At 40.8% G+C, this 27,008-nt stretch overlaps 2 protein-coding genes across 2 annotated transcripts; both read left to right on the top strand.

Moving 5' to 3' along the window:
- Window positions 1–9,163: 9,163 nt before the first annotated feature.
- Window positions 9,164–12,432, top strand: LOC105392690 (transmembrane protein 147). The gene is made up of 5 exons (XM_011564356.3): window positions 9,164–9,356; window positions 9,436–9,577; window positions 9,944–10,066; window positions 10,724–10,929; window positions 11,671–12,432. Exons 1-5 carry the CDS (start codon window positions 9,280–9,282, stop codon window positions 11,810–11,812), a joined length of 690 nt encoding a protein of 229 aa, XP_011562658.3. The 5' UTR covers window positions 9,164–9,279; the 3' UTR covers window positions 11,813–12,432.
- A 497-nt stretch (window positions 12,433–12,929) lies between these two features.
- Window positions 12,930–25,974, top strand: LOC119693993. The gene is made up of 9 exons (XM_048624676.1): window positions 12,930–13,439; window positions 14,220–14,395; window positions 14,871–14,955; window positions 17,628–17,802; window positions 18,756–18,915; window positions 21,862–21,994; window positions 22,195–22,339; window positions 23,395–23,524; window positions 23,680–25,974. Exons 1-9 carry the CDS (start codon window positions 13,134–13,136, stop codon window positions 23,936–23,938), a joined length of 1,569 nt encoding a protein of 522 aa, XP_048480633.1. The 5' UTR covers window positions 12,930–13,133; the 3' UTR covers window positions 23,939–25,974.
- Window positions 25,975–27,008: the final 1,034 nt, after the last annotated feature.

Consider the following 27,008-nt stretch of genomic DNA (forward strand, 5'->3'; position numbering starts at 1 on the left):
GACTCATCTACACAGTTTGCACTTACTCGGACAGTCGTAGTGCCCATATGCAAAGACAAACAGAAGGACATATCCAACTCCAACAACTACCGTCCGATTGCCCTCGCACCTATTATAGCACGACTGCTAGAAAAAGTGATTCACTCTCTATCTGAGAAATACCTCTATAGCAGTGATCATCAGATGGGGTTCAAGAGTAACTCGTCGACAACAACAGCTATATACGTAGTCAAGCAAATAGCTCATTACTACAAGCACAGAAACACATCTGTTATAGCCTGCTACCTGGACCTTAGCAAGGCTTTCGACCGTGTCTCTCACACTCTGCTCTGGGATAAACTTCGCGAAAGAGGAATGCCGGAGATCCTTGTGAGAGTTCTAGTGAAATGGCACCAACAGCAGACGAACTCCGTGAGATGGAACGGCGAGTACTCCAAACCTGAAAAGCTGTACTGTGGGGTGAGACAGGGAGGATCCAGCTCTCCAGTGATGTTCAACGTGTACATGGATGAGCTGAGCAGCAGGCTGGCGGAGTCCGGTGTTGGCTGCTACATGGATGGACTATGTGTGAACCATGCAAGCTACGCAGACGACATGGTGCTCTTGGCGCCCTCGGTATCCGCCATGAGGCTTATGCTAAAAATCTGCGAAGACTATGCAGAATCACATAACATGCTGTACAACGCAAGCAAATCTGTGTACATGGTGTTCGAGTCCTCTAACACTCCTGCCGAAAATCCCCCCCTACATCTCAATGGGGCAGCTCTGGCAAAGGTCAGCCAAGTTAAATATCTCGGACACCTAATTGACGACAAGCTTCGCGATGAAGCCGACATCGAGAGACAGCGCAGGGCTATCAGCGTCAAAGCCAACATGCTGGCGCGCCGCTTCCAGCGCTGCAGCGTGGAGGTGAAGCGCCTGCTGTTCACCACGTTCTGCTACAACCTGTACACGGCTGAGCTCTGGTGCCACTATACGAAGGCAGCATACAACCGAATCCGCGTGCAGTACAACAATGCATGGCGGATACTGCACCGCCTGCCCCCCTGGTGCAGCGCGTCGGAGATGTTCGCGGCCGGGCGCGTGCACGGCTGGGCGGCGCTGATGCGCCACACCACGGCGGGCGCGGCGGAGCGCCTGCGCCGGTCCTGCAACACCGTGGTGCGCGCGGCCGGCAGCTGGCAGGCGAGCCCCGTCCATGAAGTCTGGAGGCGACTACAAACACACTCACCATGACTGACAACTGGCTCAAACTGACTTTTCAAGTATTGTGTGATAAATGCATGTAAAATAATGTTTAATATGAAATGAATTATGACTGTATTTAAAGGTAAAATGTAAATTAATTTTATATAATTTATTAGTAATCTTGCTTCATAAATAATTATCAATGTTAATGTTATTTAATCAAAAATATGGGTTATGACCTGGAATAAATAAATTTATTATTATTATTATTATTATTATTATTGTTCACGTGGAGCTTGCGATTTAGAATGTATCTGTTTTATTACCATAGTGTAATGCGCCCCATAAACATATACAGTAATGTAGATTTTACTGTCCTACTGTTTATGACGCAAGTTTGGGAAATGCGGACATAATATGATTCCAACAGTCAGAACTATAATATTTTACTTGCGGTAGGAATGTTTAAAACTGAAAAAAGATTTCAGAGGTATTTTTTGTCTAAAACGTTCTGGTACGAAACATTATCAACATCATCATTAATATTAGTAATTAGTAGGTATAAGTAATTTATTTTTTGGTCCGATCACATTATTAGGTGCTGCGCACAATCCTGCGAGGATTATTGTAGTATCCTTAAGCTTGTCTTTTTCTTATGTATTATTTACCTATAATTAAATAAATAAAAAATAAAAAAAATTATGTAGAGTAAATTACGTTATTCTAAATAACGTTCCTGAATTTTGAAAGTTTTCTTGCGGTCTATTACGCTTGGGGGGTTTCGAAGATGTTGTGTCTGAATAACAAAGTAAACATTGTAAAACAAGACATGAAAACAAACGTAAGCCTAGCTGTGTCACATTTATCTACCCCAAACCGAAAGCTTGCCACTATGAAACCAAAGATATTATGGATACTTAAACAGAAACAAAGGAAACTATTGCGCTGTTATTAAAATATTTTTACGATTGGTCGCGAAGTATAAAGGAGTGGTGTGATAGGTCATTATTCGGAATGACCAGAAGACGTTAGTGCTCTCACATGTAACATCTGTCCAACCATCAGGACTTTGTGACTGGCACTGAACCAAATAAAGCCTCATAAATTAGTTTATGAAACATAAATTGAACGCTACAATAACGTGGAGGGATGAAGACGCGTATGCTTCATTAGGACAACAAAGCCGCTTGATATTCTGCGAACAGAGTCCGAGGGCGGGACATGTCGAGTTTAAACTGAAACCCCGGAGCCCTCCGACTCTACATCAATTGACCGAAGGGCGGGGGCTGCTCTCTACATTTATTGCACCAACTAATGCGACATATTGCGTGTCAAAATACTGTAATTTAAAAAAATACTACCAGGATGTCGTTTATGCACGCTTCAGAAATCGGGTATTGTTCTTGTTATGCTCAGAATTCTAAATGTGTTGTGAGGGTGCTACAGGATATTAGGAGAGGAATTCGTACCTTTGAATAAATAGACGGAGAATCTGTTGAGCCAGAGAGTCAAAATTGTGCAGAAATCAATATAAAATTCAATTTAAATGTATAAATGTACATAAGTAACTACAAAGTTTTTTTAGGAAATACATAAACATAAATCTTGAGTGATACAAAACGACCCTTAAACGTAAGTCCATCGTCGACTAAACGCAAAACACATTAAGAAGTAACACGATCCGTTCCAATAACATCCGCACACCTCCGCAAATCGTAATCCTCTTACAAAACATTTCCAATTTAAAAAGAATTCCTTTCTTAGCCCTCCGCGGAGGGCGGCGCGGAGGATAAAGGAAGTCTGTCACACGCACAGATGTAGGTAAGGTTTTATTCGGGCCCTCGATTCTTTACAGGTGGCCTCGTCCGTCGAGAGAGCATCTATTGAAACTCCACTCAGGCCGTGTTAGCTATCTATTTAGTATAAAAAGGGTCCAGAAATTCTCGAGATCCCTTTTTTATCCTCCAGTGGGGGGAACCACCCCCGCCCCGTCCGCTCCGCTGAACAACGCTGTCACATGTCTACCAACTTTATACGAAATACTTTTGTTAAAACTCGAAGCTGGTAGGAAATTGTCGCAAGAAAATGTAGCTATTTATGTGGTTTTGAGTCACAGAAAGTTTGCAAGAATGCAAACTTAGCGGGAGCTGAATAATATCAAAATCCAAAAGGAGAGCAACCGCTTGAAAATCGAAATCGATTTAGCTCCTCGGATCAGTTATATGGAATCGCTTTACCTTCATGCAGAGAGTTATTACGAGGTATTTCCCCCTAACTCCCGCTCCTCCTCCAGTTCAAATATTTAAAGGGCCGAATTAGATTTGATCCGTTTGAAGCGAGCCGCAATCGCATCACACGAGCGGTGGCCGCCGCCGCCGCCGCCCCGGGGCTCACTCTCGGCTCGCTTTATGTCACTAAAATCTAGTTATTCCAAGCAAATTCAATTGAAATGACCCAAAGTAAACAGAATTTTGTAGCAATTCCTCAAAGTGGATTCTTCTACATGTTCAAATTCGTTTAGGTTTTGATGGAATGTTTGATGGTTCGATCAGATAGTTCGTATGTTACGTACTCTTGGCATAGAGGTTTTATACGCTGTAATATTTCAGTAGAATTTGATTCTACTGATGACGTACAACTACTATTTCCAAACTCCTACAGCAAATTTGTTCAGAATGATCACCCTTCCGGATTTACATATCGTTCTTCTGGATTTGCGACTCGACACACAATCGTCAGTGCGATGAAGACATTAAAACAAACGCCGAGGCTATCGATCATGTCCCAGTCTCCCCGTAGCTTCCGGCCGCGGACTGCGGGCGACACGAGCAGCCGCGCAGTAAGCCACGCGGGCCGCGCGCCGCTGGGGATCGGTTAACCCGAGGACGACTCAGACTTTCCACAAAGAAAATAGCAATCAAAATTTGATTTACCGCCGCCCACGGCCGTACATCAGCCGCCTGTAATCCGCGGAAAGAGACGACCCCAAATCTTAGGGGATCTACGCTGGCGTCGAATTGAAAATCCTAGTGGCGCGAGACCCGTTTAATATTTATGAGAGTAAAAAAGTACGCGTCCTTCCATGAATAAATATGCGGCGGAATGTTTGGGCAACTCTTGCCCTAGAAACACTGAACGAAGTTAGAAAGACTTTTAGCGAGATGTGGTAGTTTTATATGTAGCATTTGTAGACATATCAACCATGGCTCCCTAAAGATGTAGATAGGTACCGTGGTACCACAGAAAGTAACTTTTCAAATATAGGGTCGGGAATGGGAAAGCGACTGATAAAATACCAGGCAGCTGTATGCAGCGGACGCAACCGAGATTGAATAATACCCATGTATATAAGTACTCACATATTTAATTTCATGACACTCTATTTACACATTTTCCTGCAAAAGGAAAATATCTTCCTTTCATACCATCAGCATTTGAATGCAAGTCTCGTATATTCAAAGCTCCGCCCGCCCTACATCACCTCCGCCCCCGCGCCCGCCCGCACCCCGCTCTCCCTCGCATATATCTCATTGCAAAATATTATTCGCCCACCGCCGTCGCTCAATATTCAGTGGCATATAAAACCGAATAGGACTTTTTGATCAGCGAGCCGGCGTTATTGATGCCCGCCGATGTGGCCTATGCATCCAAAATGAGCGGATTATTCAAAATTTCATGTATGAGTGGCGGATAGCGTTCGCGGGAAATAGTCATCTTGATGGAAAGAGGATGGAAATAACAAGCCATAACCGTATCAACATACACCAACATAAACATATTATAGATGGTGGTTAGTAATAATCTTGAAGTACACAGCGTAAAACGTAACTTAAACAACATAAATGCACAAATAACGGTCTTATCGCTAAAAGCGATCTTTTGCAAACAACCGAACCGATGCGTGTTTTACAACAGCAAGAGTAAAACATGTGAAAAGGGAATTTAGGTTTATTTGAACCTACATAAAATAGATACCTACAATAACAAAGACATTCATTTTTACTCGTAATTTTACGAAAACAGTAATTTCCCAGTTAAATACAACGCAAAAGATCAAAGTAAAGAGACCATTTTCGTACGACCGATCATGACACTACCCATCCCAATAATCTTCACATAACCATAATCGTCTTATATTTTATCTCCGCCGGCCAAACTTCGCAAAGTTCCAGCCAAATAAATTCGTGACAAGAAACAAAAGTATAATTGTGGGTCTCCCCTGCGCTTTGCATGGAGATCGATGGAGGGCGAGGGGCCGGTCCAGGGGTCACTTAAGCCGTTTCCGATAAGGCCCCTGCGTCGGGATGCGATGTACTATTGCACTCGCGAGACCGACGTGTGCTGGGCTACTCACATGTTTGTTATCTTCACAAATCCTTGAAAAATCCAAGAGAACTTACTCGTTTCGAAAACACGTGTTTTATATCAATTTATATGTAAGTATGGGTTAAAAATTATAATGAACTTTCAGAACATTGGATTGTTTTTGTTGAACGTACTCAGACAGAGGCAATTAAAGCCAGACGAAATAGAGATTAAGCAATAGATTAGAATATCGTTGAACAAGGTGGAAGCGTTTTAAGAAGCCTAGCGAGAGCGGTTGCTTCATTGAAGAGATTACCACTTATTTATATCTACGTATGCACGGCGATTCATATTTTCCCAATCCATGTAGGGTATTTTAACATGACTCTACGAGTATCCTAACTAATATTATAAATGCGAAAGTAACTGTGTCTGTCTGTCTGTCTTTCTGTCTGTCTGTCTGTCTGTCTGTTACTCTTTCACGCCAAAACTACTGAACGGATTTGAATGAAATTTGGTATACATAGGGTCTAGACCCTGGAAAAGAACATAGGCTACTTTTTATCCCGGAATTCCCACGGGAAAACTTTTTAAGAAGAAGCGGAGCGCGCGGGAACAGCTAGTTTTTTATATATTAGTCGCTAAGTTGTGGTCTCGACACAAGCTTATCTGCGTGCCCTACTGCAGCACGCTCGCTGAATAATGCATCCGCCGCTGACCCTCCGCACAAATTATTTGTCTACGATGCATTATTGATGATGACGTATTATTTGTTGATGCCGCACGGCCTGTGACGGTATGCAAGGGCAGGAATATTCGGCTTTGGAATGGATTTTGGATACATTTATAAGTAGTAATTCAAGTTAGTACATAATTTAATCTCGATCTCAGTCAGCCCCAGACTCCTCCAAGGAGAAGCGGGAAAGAAGATCTCACGTGTAAGCATGTAAATCTATCCTCTATGCATGATCTAATTCTCTTGCAAACAGCTCGTACTTTTCAAGGATGACAGAATGATCCGATTTATTTATTTATTATTTATTTAAATACAAATTAGTAGACACAGCATAAACTCCATCACTGCATAAAAAATCATTAAAAAATAACGGTACCTATTCACCAAAATTTAGTTAGAACCAGCTTTAACCCAGCGGTAACCCGATATTTGACAAATGCATAAGGTATTTCTTTAACAAGGCCGTTTAAAGTTTCAAATTTTATTAAAGGAAAAGGATAGTTCTAAATTCAGTTGAATCGTCAAACATTCTACGAACTCAACCTATCTATCTACCTATGTTCAAGAAATGGACTTGATGATTCGAAGGCTCTCTATCACCCTCGGCCCGGGGCCCGGAGGCTGGAGTGATGGCGGTCCAGCGAGAGCTCTCCACAGTGATGAATGAGCTGCTCACGACGCGAGGGTGTCACGCAAAAAATGGAATAAGGAAATTTACCTAATGGCCGCGATTCTTTATTCTTTATCCCCATTGTCCGCGCGACAATGCTGTAATGGCGGCATGACGTGCGGCGGCCCGGAGCGTTCTTTATCTGATGTAAATGGAATTAGCGCGGCGGAGAGGGCGCGAGGAACTCTTATCTTCAAGTTTCCATTTATTTGTACCGCTTAATAAAGATTTTAGGGGATGAAATCGGTTGCCCAATTCTGGGACCTATTCTTAGCGACTTAAAGAAGTCGGGATGAAATATTTGGGGTGGCAGGTACTTAATAGGTAAGTAGTAAAGGCATACGTTTTGGAATTTTACCTATCATGCCATCCTAAACAACAAAAAATCTGATAGCAAGTTTCAAAATAATCTGATAAGAATTTGAACTACATATTATTATGTAGAGATGCACAAAGATCAGGAAAAACGGGATGGGGGAAAACTATCCACAGCAGAATTACCTATAAAGGCCATAATATAAAGATGATGCCGTGTATAATACCTACTCTTAGATAAGATTTAGGGACAACATTGTCCCTAACTGTCCAGTTAGTGTTGATATTACAATTATTAGGTATTATTAAACCCATAGATATAGGATTATTCATGCAAGGCACACTTTATAAAGTATGTTAAATATAATGTCTTACTTGTGTACTTCTGAATGTACCAGTAACTACCCATCTTACTATATACCTAAGCATAACACAGTATACTTTACCTATCTATTATTTTATTATAAATTAAAGAGCAAGAATTAACATTTTATAAGTTTATGAAACTCAGATGATTATTCTTTCATCTGGCTGCATATGGAATGGATCTATACCCAACATAAAACAATAATGAATTTATTTAGAGTATGTTTGTATGTATTTTTAAAACTCTGTACTTATATTCATTTTCTAATTAGATACCCATACAGATTTTATAAAAATTAATAATAGACTATAACTAAGTAGAAAATATGAAAGATCTGCTGGCAGTTTTTTTATGTGATAATGATTTGATATTATGGTATGGATTAATTAATTTTATTTAAGTTAGCTTAGTGCATTTTACACGATAGAAGAAGAATTTAAATAATTTACTTACCTGAAAAAAACTACTTATTCTGAAATTAATGTCGTCCATGTTGGTTCCATGATAATTTCATTGAAGAAACACTTCAAAATCACTGCATCCAATTGAAACATTTTCCACAATGTAATGACCGCCAGTTAGTATATTTTCGTTATATTAATTAAAATGAACAAGTATAGAGAAAGGGTGTGAATTCTGATGAGCAAGTATCCTGCAACAGGTTCAGGAGGGTACTGAAGAGAAACCTTGTCCGGGGCACCCCGGAGCATCCACGGAGAGCTAGCCCCGACCAACTCCGGACGAATAAATTCTAAATTTCAACAATGCTGCTCTCCTATTGGCTACTATTCCCCATACCCCTTTGCGCGTGTGCTAAAAAATGAAAGGGTTAAACAACTCACCCTTTTTTAGATGGCACCCTATGTTTTGCATCTCTTTCCTTCAGTGTTTTAGAAGAATCTTGAAGGGGGAATCTGCAAGTTTAAAAATTACATGAAAATACTTTCGTTATAGTTTTATTAGGGTAACAGTTTCAGGATAAATATGAAACATCTCAATAATAACATAAAAGTTCATTACTTACCAGTAAGTATCTTAGGCATAAAGTGTATTATTGTGCAGTGTGTTTAGCAAAATGTTAATAATGGGTTTGTAAAAATAGTTATAATAATATTATGTAGCCCCTGTAAAATTGTAAAAAGGAAGGGGTAAAACTTTTTTAGAGGGTGAGTGACAAAAAATTATGTCAAGAAAAAGTTCCCGCTGCAACTTTATAAAAAAATACGTTTCGTTATAGGGTGTTTATTTTCAATATTTCGACCGCTTTTAAAGATTAGTCATCGCGTATAATATCTCGGTATTTTTATTTTTTTTAATTACGACTAAATGATTTGTGTTTTAATTTTGAACGTAGAGACTTATTTTGCATATACAAAGCCAGCCAAATTTTTAACTTCTTTCTTATATGGGCACAAAGTTTACGTGCATAGGAACGTATAAATAATGTAAACGTCATACCATTCCAACGATGGCAGAACGCTCGTCAAGTAACCAGATTGTTGGATTTTGAAACGCTATCTCAACTTAATAAATGCCAAACGTTGGCTACTTATGTCATGTTAAATTTGTATTCTGTCTGTAGTCTAGTCTGTGCTCGAATCACAAATGTCAAAAAGTCGGTCATTGGACTGAATCTTCTAATTTAATTTATTATTTAATTCAGGAGTATTACACAAATTACTGGAACAATTACAGAAAATGACTCTTTATCACTTTGGAAATTGCCTTGCGCTAGTTTATGCGCCCTATCATATGGCCTATAAGTATTCTGGAATGTAAGTTCTATGTCTAGGTTATGTTCCCAATATTTATATTGAAATTTATCGTAAACTAATGAGATTGCGACTGTTTCAGATCAGAATATGGGTCGTTCTCCAAGTGCGTGCACGCCGGAGGGCTGTACATTTTCACTCAGTTGTGTAAAATGCTGCTGCTGGCTACATTCTTTCCGGACTCAGACAGTAGCAATTTAGAAGGCGAATATGATGTTTTACTGGTAAAGATGGATTTAATATGATGCACTTCAGGTTTCAGCCCGAATTTGTTAATATAAATCAAAAAATTTCACATGCCGAGAAATCAGAGACAATAAAATATCTGTTGTGGCTGGTTTACCAATGGCACTGGCACGTTTATTCGAGTCTCCGAGTCTGTTATAACCTGATGTAGTTCATATTTTAAACTATGCCTTTCACATTCATCACCATATACCTACTGAACAGTAATTTGTAAGTACTCTCCCTGCAAGGCAAAGTTACAGTTATAACATCAAAACCATAACATAAGTACATGTAAACTGAGAGGATGTTTAAGGTCAGCAGAGAGTTTTAATATTTCATCATATTTCAAATGTAAATTTCAGGAAATCCTGAAAGCAACAGTGGACTTTGCAGACTTACTGGGCTTGTACCTGGCGCTCAACTCAGTGCAAGGGAAAGGACATGCCAAGATTCTCACGGCTGCCATCGGCTGGGCCAGTGCTGAGGTATGTATGCTTCTATCATATAAACTTAGGATTAAAAAACTAATACAATACCTAAATTTATTGTGCTGACCAGAATGTTTCTAGTCAAAATATGGAATTATCAATTTAATTGGTGAAATGTAAGAATGTTTTTTTTGGCTCCATCATGATTTTTATGTGGCATTGCATCAAATTAAAGTGATGGACATGCTTTAACTATTGACTTAAAAGGCCTTGGTTTAGTATCACATATTATGATTTGCTCATGTGAAAACCATTTACGGCTATACAAAGCTTGCAGGTTGTAGCTAGTTTTCTACAAGTGTGTCAACACATTAGTTTTTTATTGTAAACGAAATGGTGTAGAAGTTAGAGACCCTTTCTGGTGTGCCAAAGGTGCTGGGTTCGTAACCCGGCTGTGACAGATATTTATTTATGTAATTGCACTTTATCTGTTTAAAGAAATAATAAAATTTGTACTAGGGTCTTCGGTTGATATGTAGGTATATTATTTATCTATGTATTTGTGTAGATATATCAGCTGTCCTATACCCATATTACAGGCTCTGCCTAGCTTGGGGTTGGGTGGCCATGTGTTAGATGTCCCCACCAAGTTTTTTTTTAATAAATGATTATCCCCACCTATTTATTTATATTTGTGTACATGCCGTGTTTCAGGTGCTGGTGACGCGCAGCATCATGCTGTGGGTGGGCGCGCGCGGCTCGGAGTTCGACTGGCGCTACGTGCAGGCGAGCGCGGCGTCGTCCGTGGCGCTGGCGCAGCACGCCGCCACCGCCGCGCTCGTGTGGCTGTGGAGCCGCAGCGACCTGCCGCGCGCGCATGCGCCCCTGGTGCTCGCGCTGCTCGCGCTCACTCCGTACAGGTGTGTGCACCATGTGTCATGTTTACTAAGGTTTTAAAGGTGACTAATATAACTAGTGCACAAAAATCGTGTGGAAACCTGTGCGTCTTTTGAAACTATACAAGGCCAGAACGCACCGATAGTGTGCTAGCACTAACCTAACCCAACCTCTGCGTACTAGCCTTGTATACTTTCAAAAGACGGCAAACTTGCATATCTAGATTTGGCCTATCTAGGTAATCTGTGAACCTACCAATGGGCAGTGGACCAGCGTGGTGGGAAATGGTCCAAGCTTAGGAAGGCAGTTTAGACCTTGGGAATATGCACAAAGGTTCCATTCGAGAGAGCCAGTTGCAGGTACTTACACCCTCAATGAGAATAGAATGGATAGTTCACTGGCCAAGTTATATGTAGGTACTTGTAGAATTAATTTTATTGCCGGATCGCCGGCCACATTTTTTGAGCCAGTTGAGTTTTCGTATTAATCAATAGATGGCACACAAATAGGTACTAAACTCAGAATAAAGAACTCTATTGTGTAAAGTTTTAAAGAAGGTATACTACTGATAGGTAGTTAAAATTTACATTTCATTAGATTAACTGCTCGTTCGTTATCTCGTGACAAGTGGGTTAAATAGATTAACATTTGGTTTTGTGGGATGTATGTAATAGCATAAGTTGTTTTCTTAAAATAAAGATTTATTCTATTCTAAAAAAAATAAAAGATATTGTTTACAATAACCTCCATGATCTCCCTTCCAGACCGCTGCTGGAGGAGGCGGTGTCGTCGCTGCTGTCGCTGGGCGCGTGGGCGGCGCTGGGACTGCGGGCCTCGCTGGCGGCGGGCGCGGGGCTCGCGGCGCTCGGCATGTACGCCGTGCTGGCCCAGCAGATCGGGATGTAGTCTGACCGTAGTCTTAGGACCGGTGTTTTGATTCGTACTCAACCATTAGTAAAGTCATGTGCCAAGCATGATGGTTAGTAAAGTCATGTGCACACATTTTGTTGGTTTTTAACTAATGGGTGCGCTTTTTGACCAAAGGATAAGTCTACGGATCAAAAAACTGGCCCGGCGAAACCAGTTGCCGGTACGTGCAAAATGTATGCAGCTGGTGGGGCCGCTATGGTGAAATATATGCCCTATATAGGTTCCAAGCACACAGGCCACTCGCCACAGCCACTAAATGCCGCGTCACAGCCAGCATATTTACCGTAACACGTTGACGCCGGTGGATGGCCGCCACCCGTTAGCCCGTTACAGATGTGTATGGACACTATGGATAATATCTCAGTGGTGGCGTAGAATAGAATAGAATATCATTTTATTGCACGTTAAATAATTTTGTCCATTGTCATAATACGTATTCACGTGGCGTGTGGCCCATGTGTGTAGGTACACTTACGTTATGTGTGTTTTATACATTGTTATGTGTAAATGACGTGGTATTATGTGGTGTGTTGATAATTTATGTTTTTAATTTACAATAAAGTTTATTGTGTATACTTGATTTGGTAGAATGGAAAGTTATTTTTTATTTACCCTATTAATCTTAGGCGGACCCTAAACCTACAATAATATTGTGCAATATATTTATTGTAGAAAAAATGATGTTAGCGCCATCTTCAATATTAACCCTAGATAATTAAGTATATTTTTTTCAATATTACGCAATATAATTTATCGTCTAGGGGGCGCCTAAATATTGCGACAACACATTCACACGCAGATTTGTCGGCGTACTTGTCGCCAGCGACAAATCCGGCGGATTGGCGCGCCCGTGAATGGAAGCTTTTAGGTTTATAGAAACTGATGAGATTTATGAGTAAGGTGTAAAGCAATCATGTATTGGTTTTGAGTGAGATGATTTGGACTGGCGTCAATAAAAGTATAAATAAATAAATAAAAGAATAGTATCATTACGATCTTTTCTTGTGAGCAACATCCTCTTAAATTTTTGAACGCAGCTTTGATCCACAGAATGTTTATCCTACCTGTCATCCTTTACCTAGCTGTCAAGTGTCAACCTGTTACACAGAGTAGTTCATTATTTATGTCGCCAGATTGGTCGTCGTGTTGTTTTTCCCGTTTTTATAAGTTATTTCTTTTTGGTTTTAAGATAATTAAGTTAATAAGGTAATGTGCGGGTTATAACTGCTTGTGCAGTGATGGACGGCTGGGCCTAACGGCTGCACATTTTACTTTATAGGCAATATAATTGGGCATAATGATTTTGGCGGTAGTGTTCGTGTTGTTTTTGTGTTCGTGTGGTGGCGTGGAGCTGGCGGCGTGGTGCGAGGACGCGGCGGGGCCGGAGTTCTCGTTCTCGCCGGCGCGCGACGCGGTGGAGGGCCGCTACGCGCTGCGCTGGTGCCCCGCCGCCGCCGCCGCCGCGCCCGCGCGCCACTGGCAGCTCGTCGTCTGGGTGGACGACAGAAACGCTACCAAATGTGTCCACGACCCATTCCACTCTCACCCCATCAAACACTCCTTGGTCAGCAAGGATATTGACCAAGAGCTTAATTGCACAAAGGTAAGCTTTTATGTTTTTAATTGTCAAATTGAATTGCGGATTAGGCCTTGTTCTAGATATAGCAGCACACATAAAACCTGTTCTTGTCTTGAGAAATACCTCCTGCATTAAGTACATCCTTGTTGTAATGGACAATGATTATTGAAGGAATGCAGTCTGCTGTGAGGTCCATACTCTCGGCAGCTCAGTGTTAGCTGCAGTACATGGATATTGTGGCATGGAGCTGTGAATTCAAACAAAGCACTGAAATGCACTTGAAACTCTTAACTCCCATGAAATGGATGCAATAAATGATTGGGTATTGAAATCAACAAGGTATATTAAGTGTGTTATGTTATGTTAAATATGTTAGGTGTTGATTAGTTTATTGTGTTTATTATTATTTGTATATCTTGTTATGAAAGTTTGTGTTATTGATGTTTCTATATTATTGTGTTAGGTGTATCCTGTTAGATAATATAAGTATTAGAAATAAATAAATATATAGCCAGGTTTGAAATGCTAATTATGGAAAGGTTTAATTTTTTTTAATTCTTAATATTATTCTCTTAATTTCTTTTCTATAATTTCTATTGGGACTTGTATAAAGAACATTTTGTATAATGCTTTGTTAGTAAAAAAACTTTGTTACAAATGCAATGTTTTAAATTTAGTCCATGCTCTTCTTAACTATTTAATTTTATGCCAGTGGCAAAGTGTAAAGTTAGCAATTTGAGCATAAGCTTAATATATATTATATTATAATAACTAATCCTTGATATACATGGTGTTCTATTTCAGCTGTGTCTGTCGGTAGACGTGGACCTGGTGTATGCCGGCTGCTACACCGTGCGCAACACCCTGCAGTTCACACATGAGAATCCCATCAACCAACAAAAGGTGATGTACATCAATGAATCCCACACGCTGGACTACTACAGCCAGAGTGAAATCCTCGCCATCACTGAGGGGAAAGAGTAAGTTATATTCTTAATGTTATTACTTACAAAGTACTTTGTAACTGTTTTATTTTATAATGCTTATTAATTGTGGTTTATCTAATGTATCATACAATATATTATGATAACATTTTCAAGAGTAAAACATTTTAAAGACCATTTGAAGGTCAATGAAATAACACTTTTACCAATGTTTTTATAAAAATTGTTCAAGTAGATCTGTTGCATGTTCCTCCTCCACTGGCCAGTGTAGTGCTAGTATAGCAACTGTTCCACTGAGCTTCACAGGGTGGTTCTTGGACAGCCATGGCCTACTAGCTAGTGGGGGGTAGTTTGTTAATAATTATTGATAGAGGTTATCAAGTGTTTTTCCTGTGTGGATGTGTGCGTCGTGCTAACACTATGCTAACTCCACTATAATAAGGACCCAGTAAAGGAGTTTTTCATTCATTACATATTTGTGAATAACAGTAAAAATGTTTTCCGTTCCCAGCGACACGGAGTACGTGCGGCTGTCGTCGACGCGCGCGCCGCTCGCGCCCGGCTTCTCGCTGGAGCTGCGCGCCGACGACGATGCCGTGAGTACAGCTTCACACCGATAATTATCATCATCATCATCAGGTCCTGGGATCCCTAATCAGGGACATAGGGCTCGAAGTGTAGATTTCCACTCTGACCGGTCCTGTGCCATGTCAATAAGTAGTAATAGTAATATCCAACCCCAATCTAGACAGAGCCTGTAATGTGGGAATGCAACAGCAGATATATCTACAACACCCATACATAATTATATACCTATTATCATCCAAGACCTGAGTACAAATATCTGTCTTTAAACAAATATCAGCCCCGGCTAAGAATAGAACCCAGGACCTTCAGCATAGCAGTCAGGGTCACTACACACTACACCATTTGGTCATCAATAGGTATAAGCACATGATTATTTATTATACATGCAATGTAATTATGATGTGATGAATGTGAGATTATTATAAAATCATAATAAATTGAAACCAGACATAGTTGTATGTAAATGATGAAGAGCCATCACATTAACGACCCACATCAACTATTTATCTGAGAGGTCGTAAATATGCAATTAGTGTAATTATAAAACCGTCACCTGTAGCCAATAACATATCACTGCCTGTAGCGATATATATCTTAGCCAATTCACATCAAACGTAAATTAAATAAAAATACTTAAACTAATTTAAAAGTTTTAACTGTCTATTATTTATTTTGTGTATGTTTCAAAGGTATCCTTACTGTTTCACAACTGTTTCCCCTGAATGAGTATTGCCAACCGCCAAACCCTCTTTACTCTTCGCCTAATTATTGTATACGCAGATATTTGGTAAAGTTCACATGTAAATACGCTTTTATCTATAATATGTTAACATTAATAACCTGTTATCAATAACACCAATTTCTCACTAGATCGTAAGTATAAAACAGATACTTAAATGATACGTGAATATTAAATTACTATACGATAGGTATTGTATAAAAGTGTAGCAAACAGTATTGAAGGCCGCCCTGGACTTGATAACTCGACATTGACATGTATGCCACCCGGGACTACGACGGGCCTCCCGCGCCGCGCATATAATTCTACATGCTTTGACGTTGCGAAATACGACGGTCAAGAGGTCAACTTTGTGCGAAATAATAGTACCCAGTAAGAATTGATTAGGTACTTACTATCACAACATTACTAACAAATTTAAATTTATGTGATGAGTTACTATAGTTATTGGAAAAAACAAATGCCTAAGGTTCTTATTTCAAGAAGCATAAAGACGGGTATAAAAGCGTACTGTGGATTTGACAACGTTATTCGATGATACGCATTGGGGGTTTTGTCATAAACGTTTCTTAATTATGAGTCTGTGATAGATAACGGGCGATAGTAAATAGTTTTCCTTATTGTTTTAAACATTCTATAAATCATATAGATATGGTTTTTGTTTATTAATTTAATTTAGTAAACTGTTGCTATTATTTATATGAATATTCAATATGGACCTCTTTAAAATAAGTAAACCCTCGACCGGTTTAAGTTAATCGGGTTTATTAATAATCGTCTTTTGATTAGGATCATGATGGGTCCTATGGGCAGTGACTGTTACCCTTTGGTCTGTACTGTACGTGCTTGCCAAAATTGCACTAAGAACACATTTTATCACGAATGATATGAATAATAACCCTGACCTAACCAAAGAGGCCTTCTTTTCCTTCATTAATAATCTAAATTCTATGCATTCAATAAATTTTGGAGCTAGAGCTCACAGAAAGCACCTTCTTGTACTAACACATAAAACTTAAAGCTGTCTCTTTGACTAGCAGGGATAAAAAATACATTGGCTGAGGGTGAGGAGCTATCTATCATTCATTCACCACCGAATGGTGTGTAGTGGTTAGGGACCCTGATTTCTATTCGGTATAACGTCCCGGGCTCGAATCCCGGCCAGGGCAGATATTTATTTAAAGACAGATATTTGTACTCAGGCATTGGGTGACTTTTAAAAAATTATCTATGTTTTTTCCCACTGCTGGGACTGCCGTCTTACTGAAGGTATAGTGCCTGTAGTTTATGACCAAGTCGTCGAGAGCTACAGGTCACTATAATTATATCATTTAGCTTAGAAAACGGGTTACGTGCTGGGACGAGACCTCCTCTTTAATTTTCTTGGGTGTTAATAAATGTATTAGTTTTTGTATGTACACTACATTATACAATGTATTTTTTTTCAAACCCGACAAACTTTAAGGGTGTATTCTACGAGTGATTTCATCGAGAAAACACCCCCATATAAAAATACCATCAAAGGGGGGCGTTTTCAAAGTTATTTAAGTAAATTTAAATTTTTGCTGTTCCTTTGTGTCAAAAAACTAGATTAGGTGCTTGTAACTTATTTTATGTAACTTTTTAGCAGTTTTGAATATTTTTATTCGATAGAGATGACTTTTTGCGGATAAAAGCATTTTATTTCATGTCCGTAAGCCGTTTGAATGTCGAGATATGAATTTTTATGAAAACCACGGATCTAAAACTTTAAAATGGCCGCCATTTCTAGAATATTGAGATTTGACCCCACATATGGGGTTGTTTTCTCGATGAAATCACTCGTAGAATACACCCTTAAAGTTTGTCAGGTTCGTAAAAAAACACATTATATAGGTATTATTTATCAAAGCTTCCTACGTATTTAAACATGTAAAACAAACGAACGTGTCCGTCCCACAGTTCGGCTCGGCGCAGCAGGTGGCGCAGCAGTGCCGGCTGTCTTCCCCGCTCGAGGCGCGCTGCGAGCTGCGCGGGCTGCGCGCGGGCCGCTACGAGCTCACGCTGCAGCAGCGCGCGGCCTGGGCCGCCGGCGCCGCGCTGCCGCCCGCGCTCGCCACCATCGTGATCGCCTTCAGTACGTATACAGGGTGTTGCAAAAAGGGTATACTAAGCCGAAACCTACATGTGCATCATGGTATATCTAAGCCGGAAACTGAAATCAGAATTTCAAAATTCGTAACACCCAGTATAGCCGCGAGTCCACCTGTAGGGCGATCACGAAAAACAGAGCTAACGTATAGGATCGAATACGAGTGAGACTATTCGAAAGTGCTGTCAACCTGTCAACAACAAAATGGCGGTGCATAGATTTGCGAAAGTTTGACAGCTATCATTCTATATAGGTCATTCTCAGAATAATATTATGTACTCTGTGGTCATTCTATTCGAAAGGTAAAAAGTGTTCGAAAGTGCTGTCAAGTTGACAATTGTCGCACTCGCATTCGATTCTATACGTTAGCTCTGTTTTTCGTGATCGCCCTACTGACGCAAGCCTCGGCGAGGCATGCCTCGGGTTTGCTAGAACGCGATCCGCGATAATGCTCGGTTTTTACCCGACTGCCGAAGGAGGAGGGAAATTATAAAAGTACCCTCGATGATGAACATACAAATCAAACATTGGATCGCGTTCTAGCAAACCCGAGGCATGCGACAGGTGGATACGCTGCTTATTAATTACGATTAAATATTAGATGCAAATCACCGTTAATGACCGTGACAGTTTCAACTTTACTATTTATGCCCCTTTTAATGCCCTTTTTATGTTTTATCTTTCCTTATATCGGTTGTCTGGAAGAGATCGCTTTTAGCGACAAGACCGCGATTTGTGCATCCCTGTTATTTAAGTTAGATTTAAGTTTTTTTTATGGTGTGCAAATAAAGATTGTATTGTAACATTAACATCTGGCTTTAAGCGATAATACCGCCATTTTTGTACATATTTGTTAGTATTTAAGTTTTGTAAGTTTCTTTTATGTGTGTATGTACAAATAAAGAATATTCTATCTATCTATCTATCTGGGCCTACAGACCACACGGCGGAGTCAGCGCACGCGGTGGCGGGGGCCGGGGGGGGCTGGCCGTGGCCGTGGGCGCTGGCGGCGGGCGGCGCGGGCGCGGCGTGCGTGGCCGCCGTGGCCTGCGCGCTGCGACGACCACGGAGGCAGGACAAGGGAGAGATAGCTACTACGTGAGTGTAGTAATAGAATTAATAATTATGTGGGTTTGTTTCACACGCGGCCATCCAATCCCAAGATAGGCGGAGCCTGTAATATGGGTACAACTGATATATCTCCACAGATACATACTAATTCCCAAGACTCTAGAATAAATATCTGCCTTTAAAAAAATATCTGCTCCGGCTGGGAAGTTAATTAATTGGTCATCATCAAAATAATATAAATTCATACAATGTTATTACAAGTGTGGGTTGGTAGATCTATGTTGAAGGCAGAAATTCTAATTTTAAAGCTGTCAAACTATACATTTTGCCATAGACTTAGTATATACTCCAAATTTAAATCTCGACCTACTGACCTTAATAGGGACAAATATACTGCGCTACGTAATCACTGCAATAAGGTGTGTAGGGACGCACAACGACGCCATATTCATGAATCAATTCAAAACGGTGATCCAGCCAAAGTCTGGAATTTCCTCAGGTCACTCGGAGTTGGTAAATCCCGCTCTCAAACTTTTCCTACAGATCTAGACTTAAACCTTCTTAACCAACATTTTACATCGTCTGTAGCCATGGATAGTGCAACTAAACTTAGAACATTGAACAATCTTTCTACTATACCAACTCCTGACTTTTCCGAATTCAACTTTAGCCATTTTACTGATTGTGACATTGAGAGAAGTATACTTGCCATCACTTCTAACGCTGTCGGTAGTGACAGCATAAGTCGGAACATGGTACTCCCTATCCTGGACATAATCCTTCCCGTCATATCCCACATATTAAATTTTTCCATCTCCTCTAATACGTTCCCATCCTCTTGGAAAGACGCTCAAGTAACTCCTTTGCCCAAAAAATCCAACCCATCCTTTTCAGACTATCGCCCTATCTCCATACTTCCTTTCCTTTCCAAAGTCCTCGAACGTCTCGTCCATCACCAGCTGAACAGGTTCTTAGTGCAGAATAATCTCATGAATCCTTACCAATCTGGATTCCGCCCAGGACACAGCACGGTAACGGCATTAGTAAAAATCACGGACGACGTTCGCCAGGGTATGGAGAACGGAGAGCTGACTGTGCTGTCGCTACTTGACTTCAGCAATGCTTTCAACACAGTGGATTTCGATATCCTCTTGGGGGTATTACGTTCTCTTAATGTATCTCCAACGGTAATTGACTGGTTTCATAGTTACTTGCACGGACGCCGGCAGCGAATCCGTATTGAAGAGTCCTACTCTGTTTGGTGTAGTACTACGGCTGGTGTCCCGCAAGGTGGCGTGTTGTCTCCTCTTCTCTTCGCAATATTCATAAATAGTATATCCAACAACATCTCTTCTTCCTACCACCTTTATGCAGATGATCTACAAATTTATAACCATGCTCCAATTTCCGACCTCCCAGTTGCCATACATAAAACCAACACTGACTTGGATTATATACTGGCGTGGAGTCAAAATCACGGTTTGAAAGTCAATCCAACCAAAACTCAAGTCATTATATTAGGCAGCCCCAGATTCAGCTCATTTGTTGACTACAATGCCCTACCTCCAATAGTTTTTGATGGTGTCCACATACCTTGGAGTAAACAGGTGAAAAACTTAGGGGTCTACATGGACAATGCTATGACCTGGAAGACGCAGCTTGATGAGGTCAGTCGGAAGGTGTTCGCTTCTGCAGGATCACTCCGCAGACTGCGAAATTTCTTGCCCACAGCCACCAAAATTGTGCTTTCTCAATCCCTACTTCTTCCTATTCTAGATTATGCCGACTCATGTTATCCCGATCTTACCGAAGAGCAACTTAACAAACTTGAGCGCCTCCAGAATGTCTGTATACGGTTTATATTTGGTTTACGCAAGTATGACCATGTTTCAGAGTATCGCGCTAAGCTCAAGTGGCTCCCCATTCGCCTTCGCCGGAATACTCACATTCTTTCACTTCTCTACTCAATACTGTTTAACCCAGCGTACCCCGATTATCTCAAAGAGCGATTTCACTTTCGACATGAATCCCACAGCCGGGGATTGCGTTCTTCAGAGAACCTGCGGCTGAATATTCCACCCCATACCACTAAATTCTTTAGTAACTCTTTCAAATTAAATTTAAAATGGTTCAGATACGAGACGGTAAACGCAAGCTAGCATTTATTTTCATAGGTAACATTCAAGATAAAATATCGATAATGATATCGATTAATTTGAGTCAATCCCTAGCGTACATGTAAAATAAATTGATGAAAAATATATCCACTAAAATCATGGAAATTATTAACAAATGGACTTCCACATACACAAAATATGAAAGTAAACAACAGCATTGGCATTATTTTATATTTAATACAGGATAAAAGACAAATTTTAACCAAAAATAAACGCGTCGTAAAAGTGTTGACTATTTTGGTATTTACCTGTGAAATGTGCAATTTTCAGGATTATTTCTATGATTAACGCCACAATCACTTGCAGAAGATGTTACCATTGTTGAATACAATTAGATTTACTGAAAATAAACCACGATGTACGCAAAAAATCCAAAATACTAAGGTGTTGATTTTCCGCGTGCCCAATTGTGACGCCCTGTTGTTCAAAACCAGTCACATTGTCATTGGATTCGCTATCCTTTTCTAATTTGCCAAATTTCCGTAAGGGATTTTCTTCTCCCTCGCTCGCTTTGTTCGTCTATACGCCAGTATATACTAAGTCTATGCATTTTACTAGCAAAAAATAATGGGAACATGCATGAGGTCGAATTTTAATTAAAGGAATCACTGTTTTGACAGATCTAAAATTAGAATTTCTGCCTTCAGAATAGGCATCATTGTACAGTTGTCATGTACCTATTGCTAGCGTGAATAGGCTGGCCGATTCAGCGCTGCTATCACTGAAAGACACACAAGATTGCACCGTGACGCTATTATTCCGCTGTAGTTGACGACATTTCCCCCCATGCTTCCAGCACCCTAGCCGCAGTGGACACGGAGCCCCCGGAGCCGCGCGACATATTGCTGCTGTACGCGCGCGACGCGCCGCCCTTCATGCGAGCCATGGAGCTGTTCCGGGACATACTGCGAGATGCCACACAGGGGGAGGTATGATTGGTGACCCCGACGTGATAGCGATAGCGCCATCTGATTTTGACTCACTCAGCTCTCACTTAAAGGGGCCGAAAAATGCATTCAATTCTCGCTGCTGAAATCAAATGTTGATAATTGAAGCTATAAAGTCAATTTATATGACTGCGGTTATCAAATCAAACCAATTTAACACTAAAAACCCCATCCTTCCCCAGGTGTACGACATATTCTGCCCGGCGACGGTGGCGGCGTACTCTGCGTCACCGGGCGCGTGGCTGCGTCGCTGCGTCGCGTCGTGTCGCGTCGTGCTGGTGGACACCCGGCCCGCCGCGCAGCTGTACACGGCCGGGGATGATCACGGTGAGTACTCTGCGTCGCCGGGCGCGTGGCTGCGTCGCTGCGTCGCGTCGTGCTGGTGGACACCCGGCCCGCCGCGCAGCTGTACACGGCCGGGGATGATCACGGTGAGTACTCTGCGTCGCCGGGCGCGTGGCTGCGTCGCTGCGTCGCGTCGTGTCGCGTCGTGCTGGTGGACACCCGGCCCGCCGCGCAGCTGTACACGGCCGGGGATGATCACGGTGAGTACTCTGCGTCGCGTCGTGGACTCAGTACGAGATCTATTTTCGAGTCAAATGTTTTCAAATTGCCTGAAGGCTTCTGACTAAGCTTAACGACTGTTGCCGAAGCAGCAACCGGGACCCACGGTTTAACGTGCCGTCCGAAGCACGGAAGCGTCCAGAAAAAACCCACTTTACCCACTTTAAATCGGTCACTCATCCAATGGCTGACCGTGCCATGTGTTGCTTAAAGCCAGCTCGACCAGCCCCCGTATTATGTGACTCCTAGTGGGGTTGGTTGGTATAAAATGGCTGACAACTTAGAGCATTATTAATTAATAACTTTTTACTGACTTATATGATTTTACAAACGTTTATGTTGAATGTAAGGATATATTGGTAGGCTTCTTTCATATTTCTTTCACTAAGATTTTTGGTGTTTTCGGTTAATAAGTCTCTAAGTTGATACCAATTATCACCGGTTGCTAACTCTCAAAAAGTTACAAAATAGGGGGGCAGGGATGCTTCGCTCGACTACGGACGCTTCTGACCATATATCCTTCTTCTAATCATATATAAACAATGCCATGCGGCATATCCCTACAAAATCACACATGCAGTGAGTCTGCTACAATTGTTACATTGATCTGTCTTTGTTTTAATTTAGGGCCAGTTTTTTGATCCGTGGTTAAACCATTAGTTAAAGGACGTGTCAAGCATGACAGTTGCATACGAATTTTGATGGTTTATAACTAATGGTTGCCATTTTTGACCAATGGTTGAGTTAACTAGGGATCAAAAAACTGGCCCTTAGTTACAAATGCATTATACTAATGACTGTCCCCCCCCCCCCCCCAGCGGCGCCGCTGCTCGGGTCGCGCGTGCTGTACCGCGCGCCGCAGTACGGGGACGCGCTGCTGCCCGCCGCGCTGCAGCTGCTGCGGGAGCGCCCCCCCCCGCGCCCCTACCGACACCTGTTCCTGTGCACGTGAGTCACTGTACCCCCCCCCCCCCGCCGCGCTGCAGCTGCTGCGGGCCTTCCTTAAAGAGGAATGAGAGGATGATTATGTACTTTGGGGAGAATCACAGAGCGACAGACAATAAATTTATCTACTAATTATAACTGGCATGTTTCCCCCGCAGCCTGTCGGAGCAGCCGTCAGACATGATGCCGCACGTGGCGCACTTCACGCGCTACGAGCTGCCGCTGGCGCTGCCGGCGCTGCTGCGCGACCTCGCCCCCCGCGCCTCCGCCCCCGCCCCCGGCGCCCCCGGCCTCGCCCCCGCGGCCCCCGCGCCGCCCCCGCGCATGCCCGAGTTCACCGCCGCGCTCGAAGACTTCCTCAACTATGCGCGCGAGAACCCCGACTATTTGCAAGACATATTAACGTTCTTAGACTGACGGTGAGTCAGCCAGTGGACTACTTGTTGTGTTTCAGTGTAGTGGGTTGAGCTGTAGCTGTTGTTTGGTCATTAACGTCGAGTTTGCGACGCTGAAGTCGTGGTAAATGTGATGTTGGTTAAACCGATTAAATTATCATCACAGTAGGTAGTTATAGGTACCTACATCTTTATTTTCCTAGTCGGTGGTATGGAATCTGAGGCATTGATACTTACACTACGACCATAGTGAGGGTGTTGAGCGCCATAGTATAGGCAATCACTTATATTTTTGCAACAATCGTGGGTAGTGAATGAATGCACATACGCGATTCTTAAATATCTTGAAGCCTTAAAAATATGATACTTACTACTTTGATGGTAAAACTATGATGATAATTAAAAATTAAAAAAAGAAGATCAAAACCCACCGCTCTAACAATCGTGGAAATAAAAACTGCCTCACGAAACAAATAACAATACACAAATGAATGAGAATGAAACTGGAGTGCCTTTAAAAAAATAGTTTATTCTAGGTACCAAAGTTGTTGTAAATATTAGATAGGTGTGTTACTGCGTTTTTTTTCTGTGGGACTTGTAATCCCTGAAGAGTTGTTATAGCATTTAAGTAAATGCCGGGTCATTCTTAGTTTTTTAATGTCTTCGGGGCCTATATCTAGGGTCTCTATAAATATGTATGTATTTAATTAATTGAAGAATGTGCTGTACATCATTACGAATCGTTGATTTTATTTATGATGATTGTAATACCAATTCAATTAACTAATCAAAAACATCATGTACCTACAATTAGATTAGAAAAAATACTCTTGGGATATTTTTTGTGTGTTGTGTACATGAATCTAGCGGACGTTGCAAAATCTTCATTGCAGTTCAATATTAGATATAACTTATGTTTATTATTGATGTTCTGAAATGGAAAATGGCTTGAACGGCGGCGGGAGGTTGTTGCTATTTGATCATTTTAAAGCTGGATTCATGAAACCTAAGTCAAAATCTCAATATTTACTTACTTTAGTATTTTTTTAGTTAGAATATTGTAAGTAGTTGCAAATTAACAGTAAAATTTTGTATGTAATTTTATTTAATATTTTATGTAGTTATTATACAATTCTACATATAAATATTATATGTATAGTTTATATCAAACGCATCCATATCAACATACATACCACATCTCTGCTGGAAAAGCACCCTAAGAAGGGCGTCTAGGAAGTTGGCATAGTGAACAAATTTTACTATTAATTACTTACATATATTATGTTTTTGTACGTATGCAAGTAAAAATATGTGGGTATTCTATATTTTATTCAAGATAGAGATAAGTATAATATTTTTGTAAATATTCTATGTATATCTTTGTTTATGCAAAATGCATCCTATCCTATGTTTCGTGTAGAATGTAGTTAATGTAGTTATTGTTACAGAAATATTGTTGTATAGATCTAAAATAAAAGTGAGATGAAAGAGATGGGTAATGTAAGGAATGCTAAACAATGTGTTTTGGTAACATGAACAAAAAAGTGAGACAAGGAGAGGTACATCGAGCCAGTTGTTAAATATCTTATTAGTAAGGAATTAGCTAATACTATAATATTGTATGTACTGTACCTTATTGTGCGGGATGCAAAGCAGAACATACATGCCATGCCATCCCTATACTTAAAAAAAACATAAACATAATTTACCCCACAGTTTTATTGTAAAAATAAAACCGTAACAATTTGTACAAAACGAAAAAAGAAATGAATGCACCATGCGCTAGCTGGACAAACAATAAATATATTTTGATATTTTATATATTTTTTAAATACATACGAAAAAATATTGTTCGTTAATTAATTAATAATAGTAAAAGTAATCAACAACCGTCGCTCAATTTAGTCTTAGAAATACTTGATATACTTACCTAATAACAATCTAACAGTTTCCCTAGTTTGGCATTTCTATCGTACAATAAGTTTTAACATAGTGATGATAAGTGCCTTGAGTTGTTGAATAATGTGAAAATATATTTTTGATGATTGTTTTTGATAATTCCCGTGTGAGAATTATTTAAAGGAATCCTTTTGCTATCCTACAATCCTATTCCCTCCTCATAACGACTATTACAACAAACCCCCGTTGTTGCTGGCCGCTGGCACATTACAGTGAGTTTGTAGAGATTCTAAATTTAAATTTGGCGCGTGATGTTCGGGAGGTGTGTGCGAGCGAGCGGGACGGCGGCGGCGCGAGCGGGACAGCTGCGCGGGGCTCGTTCAATAAACATAACAGGCCGATACAATTTGGCAAATGTTAGTTCCTGCTTATTTCAGGATTACCTACTTTAGAAGGGAATGTTACAGTTTCCCTTTCAGAATATCTTATAAGATTCTCCTTTACATTTCATATAAATGCTTGAATTATACACCTATTTTGAGTTATGTTCCTATTAGTTTCTAAATAGAAAACCGGTGTAGGTAACTTTCAACCTAGCGTAGGTATTTGCAGATCTAAGCAGTTTATTTACAATTAGCATATCAACTGAAGGTTGGTAAACCTCTCGTTCAGGAGAAAGCACGCAGCAATTACTAACGGGTACAATTTTATGGAAACATTTATTTACGAAGCTAGTAGTTGTTGCACCGGTGCGTGGGGTGGCGTTAGTATCGGGACGCGCGGCGCCCGCAGACATGGCGTCGATCCATCATGGCCGCCAACACATGAAAATAGGGTGGATGAGACGCACTAATATTAGCGAGTTATGTTGTACCTTTTTATATTTTAACACAGAATCTTACTGATTAACCAAACGGTAAGCCCACGCTTTTGAGGGAGAGTATCTACCTGTAGATACATATTCATAGGTTCCTAGTTACAAAAGGTTATGTCTTATCTATATTGTGGGTAGTACAGTTTCAAAATTTGTAAGCAAATAAGCTTTAGCTAGCTAAGGTATTTGCTAAGTAGTAAGTACAATAAGTGGTTATCAGTGCAGCCTGTGCTACGTGCGTGTTTGCCCCTCCCGGCGGCGGCGGCGGTGGCGTATCCACTCCGCACCAGCGCGCGCAACTTTTTATCAGCAATTTATT

This window comes from Plutella xylostella, chromosome 12 (genome assembly GCF_932276165.1).
Source record: "Plutella xylostella chromosome 12, ilPluXylo3.1, whole genome shotgun sequence".
Classification (NCBI taxonomy): domain Eukaryota; kingdom Metazoa; phylum Arthropoda; class Insecta; order Lepidoptera; family Plutellidae; genus Plutella; species Plutella xylostella.

Excerpts from the sequence above, each read along its gene's own strand:
- LOC119693993 (XM_048624676.1), top strand. The coding sequence starts at position 13,134 with ATGATTTTGGCGGTAGTGTTCGTGTTGTTTTTGTGTTCGTGTGGTGGC. Across the intron at positions 14,956-17,627 it reads TGCGCGCCGACGACGATGCC|TTCGGCTCGGCGCAGCAGGT; the intron begins GTGAGTACAGCT and ends TCCGTCCCACAG. Across the intron at positions 17,803-18,755 it reads CACCATCGTGATCGCCTTCA|ACCACACGGCGGAGTCAGCG; the intron begins GTACGTATACAG and ends CTGGGCCTACAG.
- LOC105392690 (XM_011564356.3), top strand. The coding sequence starts at position 9,280 with ATGACTCTTTATCACTTTGGAAATTGCCTTGCGCTAGTTTATGCGCCC. Across the intron at positions 9,357-9,435 it reads GCCTATAAGTATTCTGGAAT|ATCAGAATATGGGTCGTTCT; the intron begins GTAAGTTCTATG and ends CGACTGTTTCAG. Across the intron at positions 10,067-10,723 it reads TCGGCTGGGCCAGTGCTGAG|GTGCTGGTGACGCGCAGCAT; the intron begins GTATGTATGCTT and ends GCCGTGTTTCAG.